Source organism: Ovis canadensis, chromosome 7, assembly GCF_042477335.2.
Source record: "Ovis canadensis isolate MfBH-ARS-UI-01 breed Bighorn chromosome 7, ARS-UI_OviCan_v2, whole genome shotgun sequence".
Classification (NCBI taxonomy): Eukaryota; Metazoa; Chordata; class Mammalia; order Artiodactyla; family Bovidae; genus Ovis; species Ovis canadensis.
Window position 1 is genome coordinate 102,449,556 of NC_091251.1, and position 14,395 is coordinate 102,463,950.

The 14,395-nt window shown below is 37.1% G+C and overlaps 1 protein-coding gene across 8 annotated transcripts in view; it reads right to left on the reverse strand.

The window, feature by feature from the left end:
* Nucleotides 1-14,395, reverse strand: part of CEP128 (centrosomal protein 128) — a 456,691-nt gene that overhangs the window by 234,311 nt on the left and 207,985 nt on the right. For 7 of the 8 annotated variants that reach the window (XM_069595215.1, XM_069595218.1, XM_069595214.1 and 4 more), the window contains one exon: nt 7,625-7,817. In XM_069595215.1, the coding sequence (XP_069451316.1) occupies nt 7,625-7,817 (193 nt within the window). Of the gene's footprint in view, nt 1-3,474; nt 3,563-7,624; nt 7,818-14,395 lie in introns of those variants that run through there. The other variant, XM_069595222.1, reaches the window with a different exon arrangement.

Genomic DNA, 14,395 nt, shown 5'->3' on the forward strand with positions numbered 1-14,395 from the left:
TACATTTTGAAAATACCACATTTCACTCACTTTGAGAACTGCCTCGGGCATTCATTTCCAAGTTAATTTTAGTAGACTGAGAGTAATACACTATACTTAACTTTCTGACAAATGTCCAAAGATGGGCTCAAATACCCAAAGAGATTCAAGCAGGCTGAAGAATTACTTTATCTGAACAGAACTGAGAACTAAGACTCAGAGAAACTATTACAAATGCCTAATTTCATGATCTTACTAGTTATTAGTTTGCTATGTATGCTGTAACAACTTACCACAAATACAGTGCCTTCACCTCAGTTCAGTTCAGTTGCTCAGTCGTGTCCGACTCTTTTTGACCCCATTAATCACAGCATACCAGTCCTCCCTGTCCATTACCAACTCCTGGAGCTTACCCAAACTCATGCCCATCGAGTCCGTGATGCCATCCGGCCATCTCATCCTCTGTCATCCCCTTCTCCTCCTGCCCCCAATCCCTCCCAGCATCAGAGTCTTTTCCAATGAGTCAACTCTTCGCATCAGGTGGCCAAAGTATTAGAGTTTCAGCTTCAGCATCAGTCCTTCCAATGAACACCCAGGACTGATCTCCTTTAGAATGCACTGGTTGGATCTCCTTGCAGTCCAAGGGACTCTCAAGAGTCTTCTCCAACAACACACTTCAAAAGCATCAATTCTTTAGCGCTCAGCTTTCTTCACAGTCCAACTCTCACATCCATACACGACCACTGGAAAAACCATAGCCTTGACTAGATAGACCTTTGTTGGCAAAGTAACGTCTCTGCTTTTGAATATGCTATCTAGTTTGGTCATAACTTTCCTTCCAAGGAGTAAGCGTCTTTTAATTTCATGGCGGCAATCACCATCTGCAGTGATTTTGGAGCCCCCAAAAATAAAGTCTGACACTGTTTCCACTTAGAACAATGCAAATTTATGATGTCACAATTTTGTATGTAAGAAGGCCTGTATGGGAATCACTGGGCTACAATCATCATTCCAGCAGGCTGCATTCCTTTCTAGAGGTTCCAGGGAAGAACTGATATCCTTACTTTTATCCAGCTTCTTAGAGACCACTCACATTCTCTCGGTTTGACTCCTTTCCTTCTTCTTCAAAAGTAAAAGCACAAAATGAAGTTGGTCAGTCGTGCCTGACTCTTCACGATCCCATGGACTGTAGCCTACCAGGCTCCTCTGTCCATGGAATTTTCCAGGCAAGAGTACTGGAGTGGGTTGCCATTTCCTTCTCCAGAAGACCTTCCCAACCCAGGGATCGAACCCAGGTCTCCCACATTGCAAGCAGATGATTTACTGTCTGAGCCCCAGAAGAATTTCTTCTTCAAGGCCATGAACAAATGATACATTGAGTCTTTCTCTGACTCCCTTTTCTGCTTTCTCTTTCACTTTAAGAATACTTATGATTATTAGTGGGCCTATATAAATAATCCAGGATAACTTCCTCTTTTCTAAACCCTTATTTGAACATAGTTACAAAATCTCTTTTGGCATGTAACATAACATATTAAAAGGTTCTGGGAGTTAGGATGTAGATATCATTGAGGGTAGTGAGCTGGCATTATTCAGCCTATCACAATTGATAACTAACATATAAACAACAAAACAGAAAGAAGTGTTAGTTTAAAATAACTGAAACACAGCAAAGATAAGTTCTGAATTTAATAAAAGCTATTTACTAACCTAAACACCCACATCAAATCTCTTTTAGCACATACAACTTTAGCTTACTTTCCTCCCTGAATATGACTATGATTCAAACTCAAGCAGACCAGCTTTGCTGTCCTATGAAACAGTAGAAAATAATATAGATAATCTATGAAAAGATCAAAATATATAATCTAAAATTCATTTGTAGAGTATACTTAACATTTATGGATTTTCTAGAATACACTCCAAAATATAAAAATACATCTAATAATTTAGGAGAGGAAAAATGTAACTTTAAATATCTGAACTCTATATTCAGTGCTTCACTGTTGCTAACTGACTATGTAACTGAAAGTATTAAAAATGTTTGTCTTCCAAATTAATTAGCCAATAGAAGTAGTATAAGAATTAGGCCCATTACACAGATAGGCAGGTGGGTGGGGATATTTATAACTAAAGAATAATTAGCCATAACTTTCTATTGTCAATTTACTTAGTAACAATATGGATGTTGTTATAGAGTCAATCAAAGTTGATACCTGCTTAGATCTGCATATCATTAACTTATTCAATTCTGGTCTTATGCACATTTAATCAATGAAGTTTAATTTCAATCCCAGTTGACCTGTTGGCCTGGCTGGATTTTAAATAACACTAAACACATGAGAAATAAAATTATTATAATGAAATATATATAAGCAAAAACAAGGACTAAGATTAAAACAAACTTCTGATTTTACTCAAGTAGTAGATATAACTTTTTAAAAACCCACTGTTTCTCAATTGGTTTTTGAAAATAATTATGAAGAAAATCTGAACATACATGAGGGAAGATATGACTTCACATTAAACAAAATAATAGTTAAGTAAGTTTAAATAATTTCCTCAATCAATTAAAATTCTTTCATTATCTATAATGATCAAGATCACTGAACTTCTGAGCAAACTGGTGAAATGTAAAATAAAGTGCTAAATAGATTCTTTTTAATTAACCAGAATCCAAATAAATTACATTACACTTAGAGATTATCTCTTAAATTAATTTAGAATGCTTAATTATACACCGACATGCAATAGAAAAAATTGGTTTTCCAAGCTCTTAGACTAGATAATGACTAACATTTGTATAAGTTGCATGAGTGTCAAATATTCTTTCAATGAGAAAAATTTTAAAAAACTGCTTGAAATAATGTGGGAAATGAAATATGAATCACAAGTAGGAGAAAAATTTAACCAATAAATACATAATGCACACACACAACATAAATGATACAACTCCATGTTTCCCTATACTAGGAGAGAGTACTGGAGCGAAAGTACTCTTCATTTTCACTCCAGGAAAGATGCCTTCGGTTCACAAGTCCCGCCCTTGTTTCTGTCCCAAAAATGAATTCTAAGAAATTTTTCTTTATTCTGCCAACAACACGGAAATGGTACAAAAATTCAGAAAAAGGACAAGGGAAACAGAGAAAATAGTTAAAAGGAGTTATTCATAACACTGGGAAATCAAAGGAAAATTCTTAAAAAACTGAGATTACTACTGGTAGAAGTGAATCACGTAGATGAAAACCTATGGAAGTGCCTTGAAAAGAATAAAAGTTTTAGAAAACTGAAAAATACTAAATCATATCTCTATCATATAGTAAAAATACTCATCCTCAGAGCCATATATAGGAATATACAGTGTACCAGTTTCATCACTAAGCTGACTCTATTCCTTGAATGATGAGTGTTATTATCCTTTGGATATTTTACAAAAAGCAAGCAAGCAAACAAACAAAAAAACTATGAGAAATGTTTTGGCTTAAAATTCATAAGGCTTCTACTAAAACAGGTCTTCCAAAGTCTAACATGGCAAATCCAGTAGCTTTGGCTCATTCCTTGCATCCTCTTCTCCAAACAGACACTGAACATATACAAGGCAAAGATTAATTATATCCAATCACAAATGTTGAGGACCTAACAGTCAAAATAAGGAAACCATTACAAAACTTATTGTGACAAATTAAACTATCCAAAACAGCAATGTATTCAAAGTGCTAAAACAATAGTGGAAGAAGAAGTAACTCTTGTCCTTGTTCTTTCTAAGATTCATTTCTCTACCTTTACATTTGACCCCATTCACTCTCGTATCTTCTGGGTTCCTGCTATACCAATTAACCTTTCTTTCACCTATTCAACATCTCCCATTCCTGGATCCTTCTACTCAACATTTATAATCACGCTTAAGACTCTCTATGAATTATAGAATACTACTCTAAAAGTTATATTCATTCTACTATTAAGGACTGAAACTACTTTAGATATAAACAACATGTTTTATATTGTTTATTTTCTTTTTGATACTCAGGTATTAAAATTTCTTTTCACGTGCAATACCAGAGAGCTACCCCATGTTATGGTACAAAAAGAAACAAGAATGACTACTAATAACATTACAGTATGCTTTAAATGAATCAGGAATCTCCTAGAAAATATTATCACAAAATGAATAAAAATATAAATGGCTTAAATACTTCTGCTGTAAAATGGAACACATAACTGAAATATTAGGAAAGGCAAATACTGTTACCTAATTTCAAAGTGCCATAACAAAAATGCAAACCACTCTTATTAAATTACTTAACTTCTGCCAAATATTTGCTGATTTGCAATTTGGTTTTGCAGAATTCATTTTGGAATGTACAGTTCATTGTGTTTTTTTCTTTCACTGAACACAGATGTTATGGCTCCCTTATCAACTGTGCCCCTTTAATGTTCTTTCATCCATTCACTCATTCAGCAAACATTTGACATATCTATTATGTGCCAAGTTCTTCTCAGGCACTGGGGTACATAGTGTTGAACAAAATAACGAAATCACTGCCTTCATAGAAACTCCATCTAGTCGATACACTCAACTAAACACACTTCTCAATTGTGTGTCATTCCCAAACTCACTGAGGCAAGAAACAAGATGTTTCTGTCCCAGGACAGTCCTCTGAATGCTGGCCACAGCCACAGTCAATGCTAACATAAGACTTAAAACAGCTGAACTAAGGGAAAAAAACAAAGGTAGGGCAATGACGCAACCTTTCCCACTGCCCACTTGTCGGCCCACTTCATTGCTATTCCAATGAACAGGTGCTCATCAGAAATAATCAAACAACCTGAGCGACAGTCCTCTGCTGCAAAAATATACCTTGTGAAGTAGCCGAAGGACTATTTCCCTTCTTCCACATTCTATTAGTACTTTTTCCTTTATTCAGAAAAGGTAACTCCCTAATAAAGAGTCCGTTCATAATGGTTTATTTCATCATTACATGTATTACAGTCGCAATAAGTGATATATGACAGGAAAGGACAGATCTGAGAGCTTGGATTCACAGTGCAGGCTACCAAGAATGGCGCCTTGCTAGGCACTGCATCTGTCAGAGTGGAGGGAACGGATGAAGATCCCAGTGACTCCAACAAAGCCAAATAAGCATGTGACCTACCCAAAAGGGAAACTGGGTAAGAAGACAAAATTTCATCTTTAAGGGAAAGGAATTTAACAGGCCATGTGAATTTTTAATTACTTCAGAAAGAAAAATGATGTACATTAAATAGTCACATAAATCATAAAGCACCTGGAAAGCAAAGATGGGTTCTTTGTTTAATTAGGAGTTTACAATTTCAGCTTAAGAAAAAATTTGTTAATAAAAATTATCTGCCATATTTGTTCATAATAATCAGCATTTCATAAGCAAGAATGGAGCTAAATCATACTATACCGATATCCCTCCTTCTAAAGGTCTCTGACGAAAGAAATCCCTCTAACATGTACCTAAATTTTAGCTTTTAGTAGACCTCATAGTTTCAAAGCATGTATTCTTACCTAGGAAAACTGCCACACACAGGAGCACTGAGCTATCAGAATATTAAGAAGGTAGGCAGTGGTTGGTTTATTAAGAAATTACTAAAAATAACTACATACACAAGTTAAAATATCATACCTAAATCTTCTCTGCTACAGTTTATATCTCTCTACTCTTTTCTTTGTTGCCATTCATAACAATGAAGAATTCCTAAGTCAACAACTACTAAACTTCTAAGAGGTCCATGACAATAACTTCTCAGCAGACTTCGTCTCCTTTTGGAACACCCCCAGCTCCAACCTACAGCCCTAAAATAGCCCAGAAAACAGAAGAAAACTCTTATCTTCCTAATAATATATGTGTACATATGCAACTATAATAGGCTTTGCTTGTTCTTCATTATCCATATTACGTCCTCATTATTTCTGGATCACAGACAGCACTCATACATCTTATACCGAAAAGTCAAGAAATTACCATATCATCCCTCTATCACAAAAGTTTGGGTATTCCTGAGACTTTTACTTTTTATAATTTTTAAAGAATAGACAAAACATGATCCTTTTTGGTCTCCCAACAAATCAGCCCCTCCTTCCCAACATCGCTATTTCTCCCAATGCCAAAAGCACTAAGACCTTGAGTATCCTGTGAGTCTTCGCTCATTCACCTACATTGTTCAATCTTGCACTAATTCCTCAACAGTATCTTATATTTGTTGCTACTACTAATGTCCTCTGTCAGATCCTCTTTTGCTTTTATTGAGACTGTTACAATAGCCTCCTAATTAGATTCATGGGATCTTAAGAGTGGGACACAACCTAGTGACTAATTAGATGCATTTCCACAATCAATATCAAGATGGGATCTAACAACACAGTTTCAAAACACTTGAAGGAAAAAAAAATCACATACTCAAAATATCTGGATATCTCTATCAGTTACTGATAGAAAAAAATCCTCTATCAGTTAGTAATAGAAATAATCAATATTAGTAGGGATATAGAAACCACCAGAAATGAAGAACAATGTGAAACAATTTAGCATAAGTGACTTTTATAGAACATTTCACAATAAATGCAGAACATAACTTATTTTCAAGTGCACATAGAAAATTTACTAACAGAGACCACATATGGGGTAATAAAACAAGTCTCAGAAAAGAATCGATTTCATGGAGTATGTTTTACAACTGCAAGGGTACTAAGTTTAGAAACTGATAATATCTATAAAATTCTACATAATTGGAAAGTAAGTAGTACACTTCTTTTAAAAAAAAATTCCACATGTCAGAGAAGAAATCACAAGGGAAATATTTTCTAAATGAAACTAAGTAATAACAAAAGGACAATATACCAGAATTTGTGAAATGCATTTGAAGTGTTATTAAGATGGAAATTTATAATTTTAAGTGATGGTACTGAGAAACAGAAAGATTAAAATAAAGTTTCCAACTTATGAATCCAGGAGAAAACCAAATGTGTACAAAGGAAGTAAAAGAAAGGAAATAAAAATGACAATATAGATCAATAAAACACTAAAAAGACAAATAATAGAAAAAATTAAAAATCAAAGGCTATTTCTTTGAAAATAGTAACTAATTTAATAAAACCCCCAGCAAGACTTATACAAACAAAAGAACAGAAACAAATTACCAATACCAGGAATATAACAAGAGACATCAGCACAGATCTTACAGAAACTAAAAGAATTAAAAAGGGGCTATTACAAAAAACTTTAAGTCAATAAATTTGACAACATCAATAATTTGGGAAAATAGACACAAAGTAAATATTTATTGAGTGAATGGGTATTTTAGTGAAGTAAAATATAAATTTTAGCATCTTATTAGGGAAGAACAAACATGACTTACCTAATTAGCATTTGCAAATGGCCAATAGACAGAAATGTACACAGCAGGGATACAGGAGCTAAAGGAGAAATTCTCGAGGAGAAACAGTTCTCTCTTCCAGACCCAGAAATGAAGATAAGGAGACAAGAGACGAGGAAAGGAGAAGGATTTGGCAATTTTGTAGTTCAAACTGAAGGCAAGAGAAACAGAATATTTTTCTCCCAACCCTAAGATTTCATGAACTTAAACAAGAAAAATAAAAGAGAAAGAGAAATTAACATACCTCTCTTCTCTCGGTGTATCTCTTCCAGAAGTTGCTCCTGTCTTTCTATCTGTTCAAAGAGACACTGAAGCTCAGCTTCCTTGTTTTCAGTCATATTCTTGAGTTGCTGTCTGCACAACATCAGCTGGTGCCGTAGACTTTTCTCTCTGTTTTCTCTCTCTTTCAGCTCCTCACAGAGCCACTGAAGTTTTGTCTAAAAATATGACATTTATTCTAATTTTTAAAAATCTAGAAAACAGTAGCATTCCAAAACATGACAAAGTCATGATAATCTAAATTTGGACAATAACTAATGAATTTAAACAAAATTTAAAATTACCCATAATGTTTAAATTTGCATAATGGTTTATATCACTTAAAAGTTCATGCAGAAAATTATTTTCTTGGATTTTTATAAAATACTTGGTATGTTCTATCATCTTTGGAAAGGCAATACCACAGAAAGTTTAGCCTATTAAACTTCATGTTGTAATACAATTAATCCCCTAATTAGCTTCGTACAAATATTTGAAAATCCAAAGCACTCCATAATAGACTTAGAAAAACTTGTTATAAAAGAGAATGTTATTTCTGAGATTAAAAAATAAGATAAAATTCCTAAATTTTGTTTCTAAAAATGTATATACCCAAGGGTCTTGCTAATCAGATACAGAGCAAGATTTTATACAGCATGACCTAACAGAAGCAGAAGATATTAAGAAGAGGTGGCAAGAATACACGGAAGAACTGTATAAAATAGATCTTCACGACCCAGAGAATCATGATGATGTGATCACTCATCTAGAGCCAGACATCCTGGAATGTGAAGTCAAGTGGGCCTTCGAAAGCATCACTATGAACAAAGCTAGAGGAGGTGATGGAATTCGAGTTGAGCTATTTCAAATCCAGAAAGATGATGCTGTGAAAGTGCTGCACTCAATATGCCAGCAAATTTGGAAAACTCAGCAGTGGCCAGAGGACTGGAAAAGGTCAGTTTTCATTCCAATCCCAAAGAAAGGCAATGCCAAAGAATGCTCAAAGTACCGCACAATTACTTTACTCACATGCTAGTGAAGTAATGCTCAAAATTCTCCAAGCCAGGCTTCAGCAATACGTGAACCGTGAACTCCCTGATATTCAAGCTGGTTTTAGAAAAGACAGAGGAACCAGAGATCAAATTGCCAACATCCATTGGATCATCGAAAAAGCAAGAGAGTTCCAGAAAAACATCTATTTCTGCCTTATTGACTATGTCAAAGACTCTGACTGTGTGGATCACAATAAACTGTGGAAAATTCTGAAAGAGATGGGAATACCAGACCACCTGACCTGCCTCTTGAGAAATCTGTATGCAGGTCAGGAAGCAACAGTTAGAACTGGACATGGAACAACAGACTGGTTCCAAATAGGAAAAGGTGTACCTCAAGTCTGTATATTGTCACCCTGCTTATTTAACTTCTATGCAGAGTACATCATAAGAAGCGCTGGACTGGAAGAAACACAAGCTGGAATCAAGATTGCCGGGAGAAATATCAATAACCTCAGATATGCATATGACACCACCCTTATGGCAGAAAGTGAAGAGGAACTGAAAAGCCTCTTGATGAAAGTGAAAGAGGAGAGTGAAAAAGTTGGCCTAAAGCTCAACATTCAGAAAACGAAGATCATGGCATCCAGTCCCATCACTTCATGGGAAATAGATGGGGAAACAGTGGAAACAGTGTCAGACTTTATTTTTTTGGGCTCCAAAATCACCACAGATGGTAACTGCAGCCATGAAATTAAAAGACGCTTACTCCTTGGAAGAAAAGTTATAACCAACCTAGACAGTATATTCAAAAGCAGAGACATTACTTTGCCGACTAAGGTCCACCTAGTCAAGGCTATGGTTTTTCCTGTGGTCATGTATGAATGTGAGTTGGACTGTGAAGAAAGCTGAGCGCCGAAGAATTGATGCTTTTGAACTGTGGTGTTGGAGAAGACTCTTGAGAGTCCCTTAGACTTCAAGGAGATCCAACCAGTCCATTCTGAAGGAGACAACCCTGGGATTTCTTTGGAGGGAATTATGCTGAAGCTGATACTCCAATATTTTGGCCACCTCATGCAAAGAGTTGACTCATTGGAAAAGACTCTGATGCTGGGAGGGATTGGCGGCAGTAGGAGAAAGGGACGACCAGGGATGAGATGGCTGGATGGCATCACGGACTCGATGGACACCAGGAGATATGAACTCCAGGAGATGGTGATGAACAGGGAGGCCTGGCGTGCTGCAATTCATGGGGTGGCAAAGAGTCGGACACGACTGAGTGACTGGACTGAACTGAACTGAACTGAGTCAGATCAAGTCAGCATTTTTCCATATTTAAAACTAGGAAATTTAATTGAAGTAACTCTCTTTTCCAAAGACTCTAACCTCACCAACGCTAATATTTAAATATTTAAAGCAGGGATGAGAAAAGAACTTTCACATTTAGTAGAACAAAATTTCAGTTGGGTCTTATGATGTTCCCAAGTGAGAGTACCATCCAGCTGCTGCTGCTGCTGTTAAGTCACCTCAGTCTTGTCTAACTCTTAGCAACCCCATGGACTGTAGCCCATCAAGCTCCTCCATCCATGGGATTTTCCAGGCAAGAGTACTGGAGTGGGGTGCCATTGCCTTCTCTGATCCAGCTGCTAGCTGACTTTATATAATCTGAAGTCTTCACCTCAAAAGAAGCAAAACAGTGGAAGCTGTGCACTAGAAGGATAAAGGTGACTAAGCTAATGGACAATCTCCCTGAATAGTACATGTCCTAAGCAAGAATATTCTAAGCCTCCAGAAGTCTAAAATGCTGTTTGGACATGCCCCAGTTTATTAAAAGTAGCTGTAATAGAATCATTTAGCAGGTACAATCCCTGGGTTGGGAAGGTCCCCTGGAGAAGGAAATGGCAACCCAAATCCAGTAATCTTGCCTGAAAAATGCCATGGACAGAGGAGCCTGGCAGGCTACAGTCTATGGGATCCCAAGAGTTGGACATAACTGAGTGACTTCACTTCACTGATAGTAAATGTCCAGAACAGACAAATCTAGATAGATAAAAGCAGAATACTTGCTGACTAGTGCTATGAGCAGGTATGCTAAGAACCTGATGGCTAATGGTCCAGATTGTCTTTTGGTGGGTAATGAAAATGTTCCAAAATTCATGTAGTGATGGCTGCACCTCTTTGTGGATATACTAAAAACTACTAAATGGTAACTCTAAATAGGTTAGTTGTATGGTACATGAATTATATCTCAATTTAGCTATTATTTAATAAAAAATAAAAGGGGGGAGGAGATAGTTCAACAAAAGCTAAAGTTAAATCGCCCTGCAGAGATGAGACCTGGCTATAGTACTTGCTGTACAATTTGTAGGCCTTTGTATTGTCTGTATGTCACTAGATAAATATAGGAAACAGTAAATAAATACAGTGGAAACAGTGACAGGCATTATTTTGGGGGGCTCCAAGAGCACTGCCAACCAGTCCATCCTAAAGAAGATCAGTCCTGCGTGTTCATTGGAAGGACTGATTTTGAAGCTGAAACTTCAATACTTTGGCCACCTGATGTGAAGAGCTGACTCATTTGAAAAGACCCTGATGCTGGGAAAGATTGAGGGCAGGAGGAGAAGGGGAAGGCAGAGGATGAGATGGTTGGATGGCATCACCGACTCAATGAACATGGGTTAGGGTGAACTTCGGGAGGTTGTGATAGACAGGGGGGCCTGGCGTGCTGCAGTTCATGTGGTCGCAAAGAGTCGGACATGACTGAGCTGAAATGAAAAACAGGAAGTCCTCAACTTATATGAGGATGTGAACTTCAAATTATGACTGTAGAAATTTAATTAAGTCTGCTTCATTCCCCAATATCCACTTTGAAATACTATTGCAAATAGAAAAAGAAAAAAATAAAATTTCACAGCACAGAAAGCCAGAAAAGATAATCAATTCTGCCAGATTAAGGGATCACTTTCTTCCCTGGTGGCTCAGAGGTTAAAGTGTCTGACTCCAATGCAGGAGACCCAGGTTCGATCCCTGGGTTGGGAAGATCCCCTGGAGAAGGAATTGGCAACCCACTCCAGTATTCTTGCCTGGAGAATCTCATGGACAGAGGAGCCTGGTAGGTGACAGTCCACGGGGTCGCAAAGAGTCGGACACGACTGAGTGACTTCACTTTCACTTTCTACTAATGCATTTAGGAAGAAAACACAGTCAGCATGAGGGTGAGAGATATACCATCATCCTCATCTAACCACAAATATGAGACAAGGAAGTGAAGTGACTGTTCTTTAGAAAGCATACTCTCTAGATAGAGTGGAGAAAATATCAGGAAGCCAAGAGGCTGTTACAGTATTCCAAACAAGTGAAAAATGGTAATAAGGACTGGACCAAACCATTTGTATTTGAGACTTAAATGTAAGTGGGGTAAGGAAGAAGGAGGAATCGGCATTGACGGCCAATTTTTAGCTTAATAAACTAAAACAGGAAACCTAGAAAAAGCAAAAATTTAGGGGTTAAGAAGTTAAATTAGGCTGAATTAGACTGAAGTTAGGATCAAAACACACAGAAGTATAGATAATAATTGGATATATAGATCTAAAGCTCAAGAGATATGGTCAAGAGATACAAACTAAAAATCAATAGTGTAAAGGAAGTTAAAGGGATAGGAACAGATAAAATGGCCCTTAAAGAATATCTACAGAGAGAAGAGAAGAGGGTTTAGAAGAGATAAACACAAGTGAAACTACAAAATAAAAACTAAGGATATAAATGGAAATTTAGGAGGAAAATATGAGTCTGGGGCAACAGAAAATATTACAACAAGGTAGATATCCTCAATGTCAAAGATTCAAAAGGAAGGGACAGGCATATAAAGTAATTTTAAAAACATAAACTTTGTCAAAAATGATTGCAGCTCAGCCCATCAAAACAAAATAGGACTAAAAACATGAACACCAAATTGTTTGTGGTGATTATGCCTTTATACCTACCAAAGACAAGTGTAAAGTATATAGAAAATATGTTCCCTTTTATATTTCTTGAAAAGTTCCATTCAGGCTACTATGTTACCAAAAAAAAAAAAAAAAACAAAGGCAAGAAGGACACTACTTCTGATGTGGTATCATATCCATGGTTCTTCTTCTTAATTCTGTTTTCTACCACAAAAGAATGAAATCCTAGCATTATTATATCTTCTTATGCCTCAGAAGGAAAACAAATTCCATGCAGTAATAATGCACTTACTTGATTTTTAAAAAAATATTCACTAGCAATTCAATTTGTTAACACTCAAATGGTCCAAACAGAATGAGTCCCTAGAGATCACTGAGTTCAGTTCAGTTCAGTCGCTCAGTCATGTCCGACTCTTTGCGACCCCATGAATCACAGCACGCCAGGCCTCCCTGTCCATCACCAACTCCCGGAGTTCACTCAAATTCATGTGCATCAAATTGGTGATACCATCCAGCCATCTCATCCTCTGTCATCCCCTTCTCCTTCTGCCCCCAATCTCTCCCAGCATCAGAGTCTTTTCCAATGAGTCAACTCCTCGCATGAGGTGGCCAAAGTACTGGAGTTTCAGCTTTAGCATCAGTCCTTCCAATGAACATCCAGGACTGATCTCCTTTAGAATGCACTGGTTGGATCTCCTTGCAGTCCAAGAGACTCTCAAGAGTCTTCTCCAACACCACAGTTCAAAAACATCAATACTTCAGTGCTCAGCTTTCTTCACAGTCCAACTCTCACATTCATACATGACTACTGGAAAAACCATAGCCTTCACTAGATGGACCTTTGTTGGCAAAGTAATGTCTCTGCTTTTGAATATGCTATCTAGGTTGGTCATAACTTTTCTTCCAAGGAGTAAGCGGCTTTTAATTTCATGGCTGCAATCACCATCTGCAGTGACTTTGCTGCCCCAAAAAATAAAGTCTGACACTGTTTCCACTGTTTCCCCATCTATTTCCCATGAAGTGATGGGACCAGATGACATGATCTTCGTTTTCTGAATGTTGAGCTTTAAGCCAACTTTTTCACTCTCCTCTTTCACTTTCATCAAGAGGCTTTTTAGTTCCTCTTCACTTTCTGCCATAAAGGTGGTATCATCTGCATATCTGAGGTTATTGATATTTCTCCCGGCAATCTTGATTCCAGCTTGTGCTTCTTCCAGCCCAGCGTTTCTCATGATGTACTCTGCATAGAAGTTAAATAAGCAGGTTGACAATATACAGCCTTGAAGTACTCCTTTTCCTATTTGGAACCAGTCTGTTGTTCCATGTCCAGTTCTAACTGTTGCTTCCTGACCTGCATACAGATTTCTCAAGAGGCAGGTCAGGTGGTCTGGTATTCCCATCTCTTTCAGAATCTTCCACAGTTTATTGTGATCCACACAGTCAAAGGCTTTGGCATAGTCAATAAAGCAGAAATAGATGTTTTTCTGGAACTCTCTTGCTTTTTCCACGATCCAGCAGATGTTGGCAATTTGATCTCTGGTTCCTCTGCCTTTTCTAAAACCAGCTTGAACATCTGGAAGTTCATGGTTCACGTATTGCTGAAGCCTGGCTTGGAGAATTTTGAACATTACTTTGCTAGTGTGTGAGATGAGTGCAACTGTGTGGTAGTTTGAGCATTCTTTGGCCTTGCCTTTCTTTGGGATTGGAATGAAAACTGGGGATCATTAGCTTCCACCATCTAGTTTAATCTGTTCTTTCTCAATGATTTAATAGCAAATGTAAAAAACACCTTCAATTTCCTTTTTCTCAATGGTTTCCTAC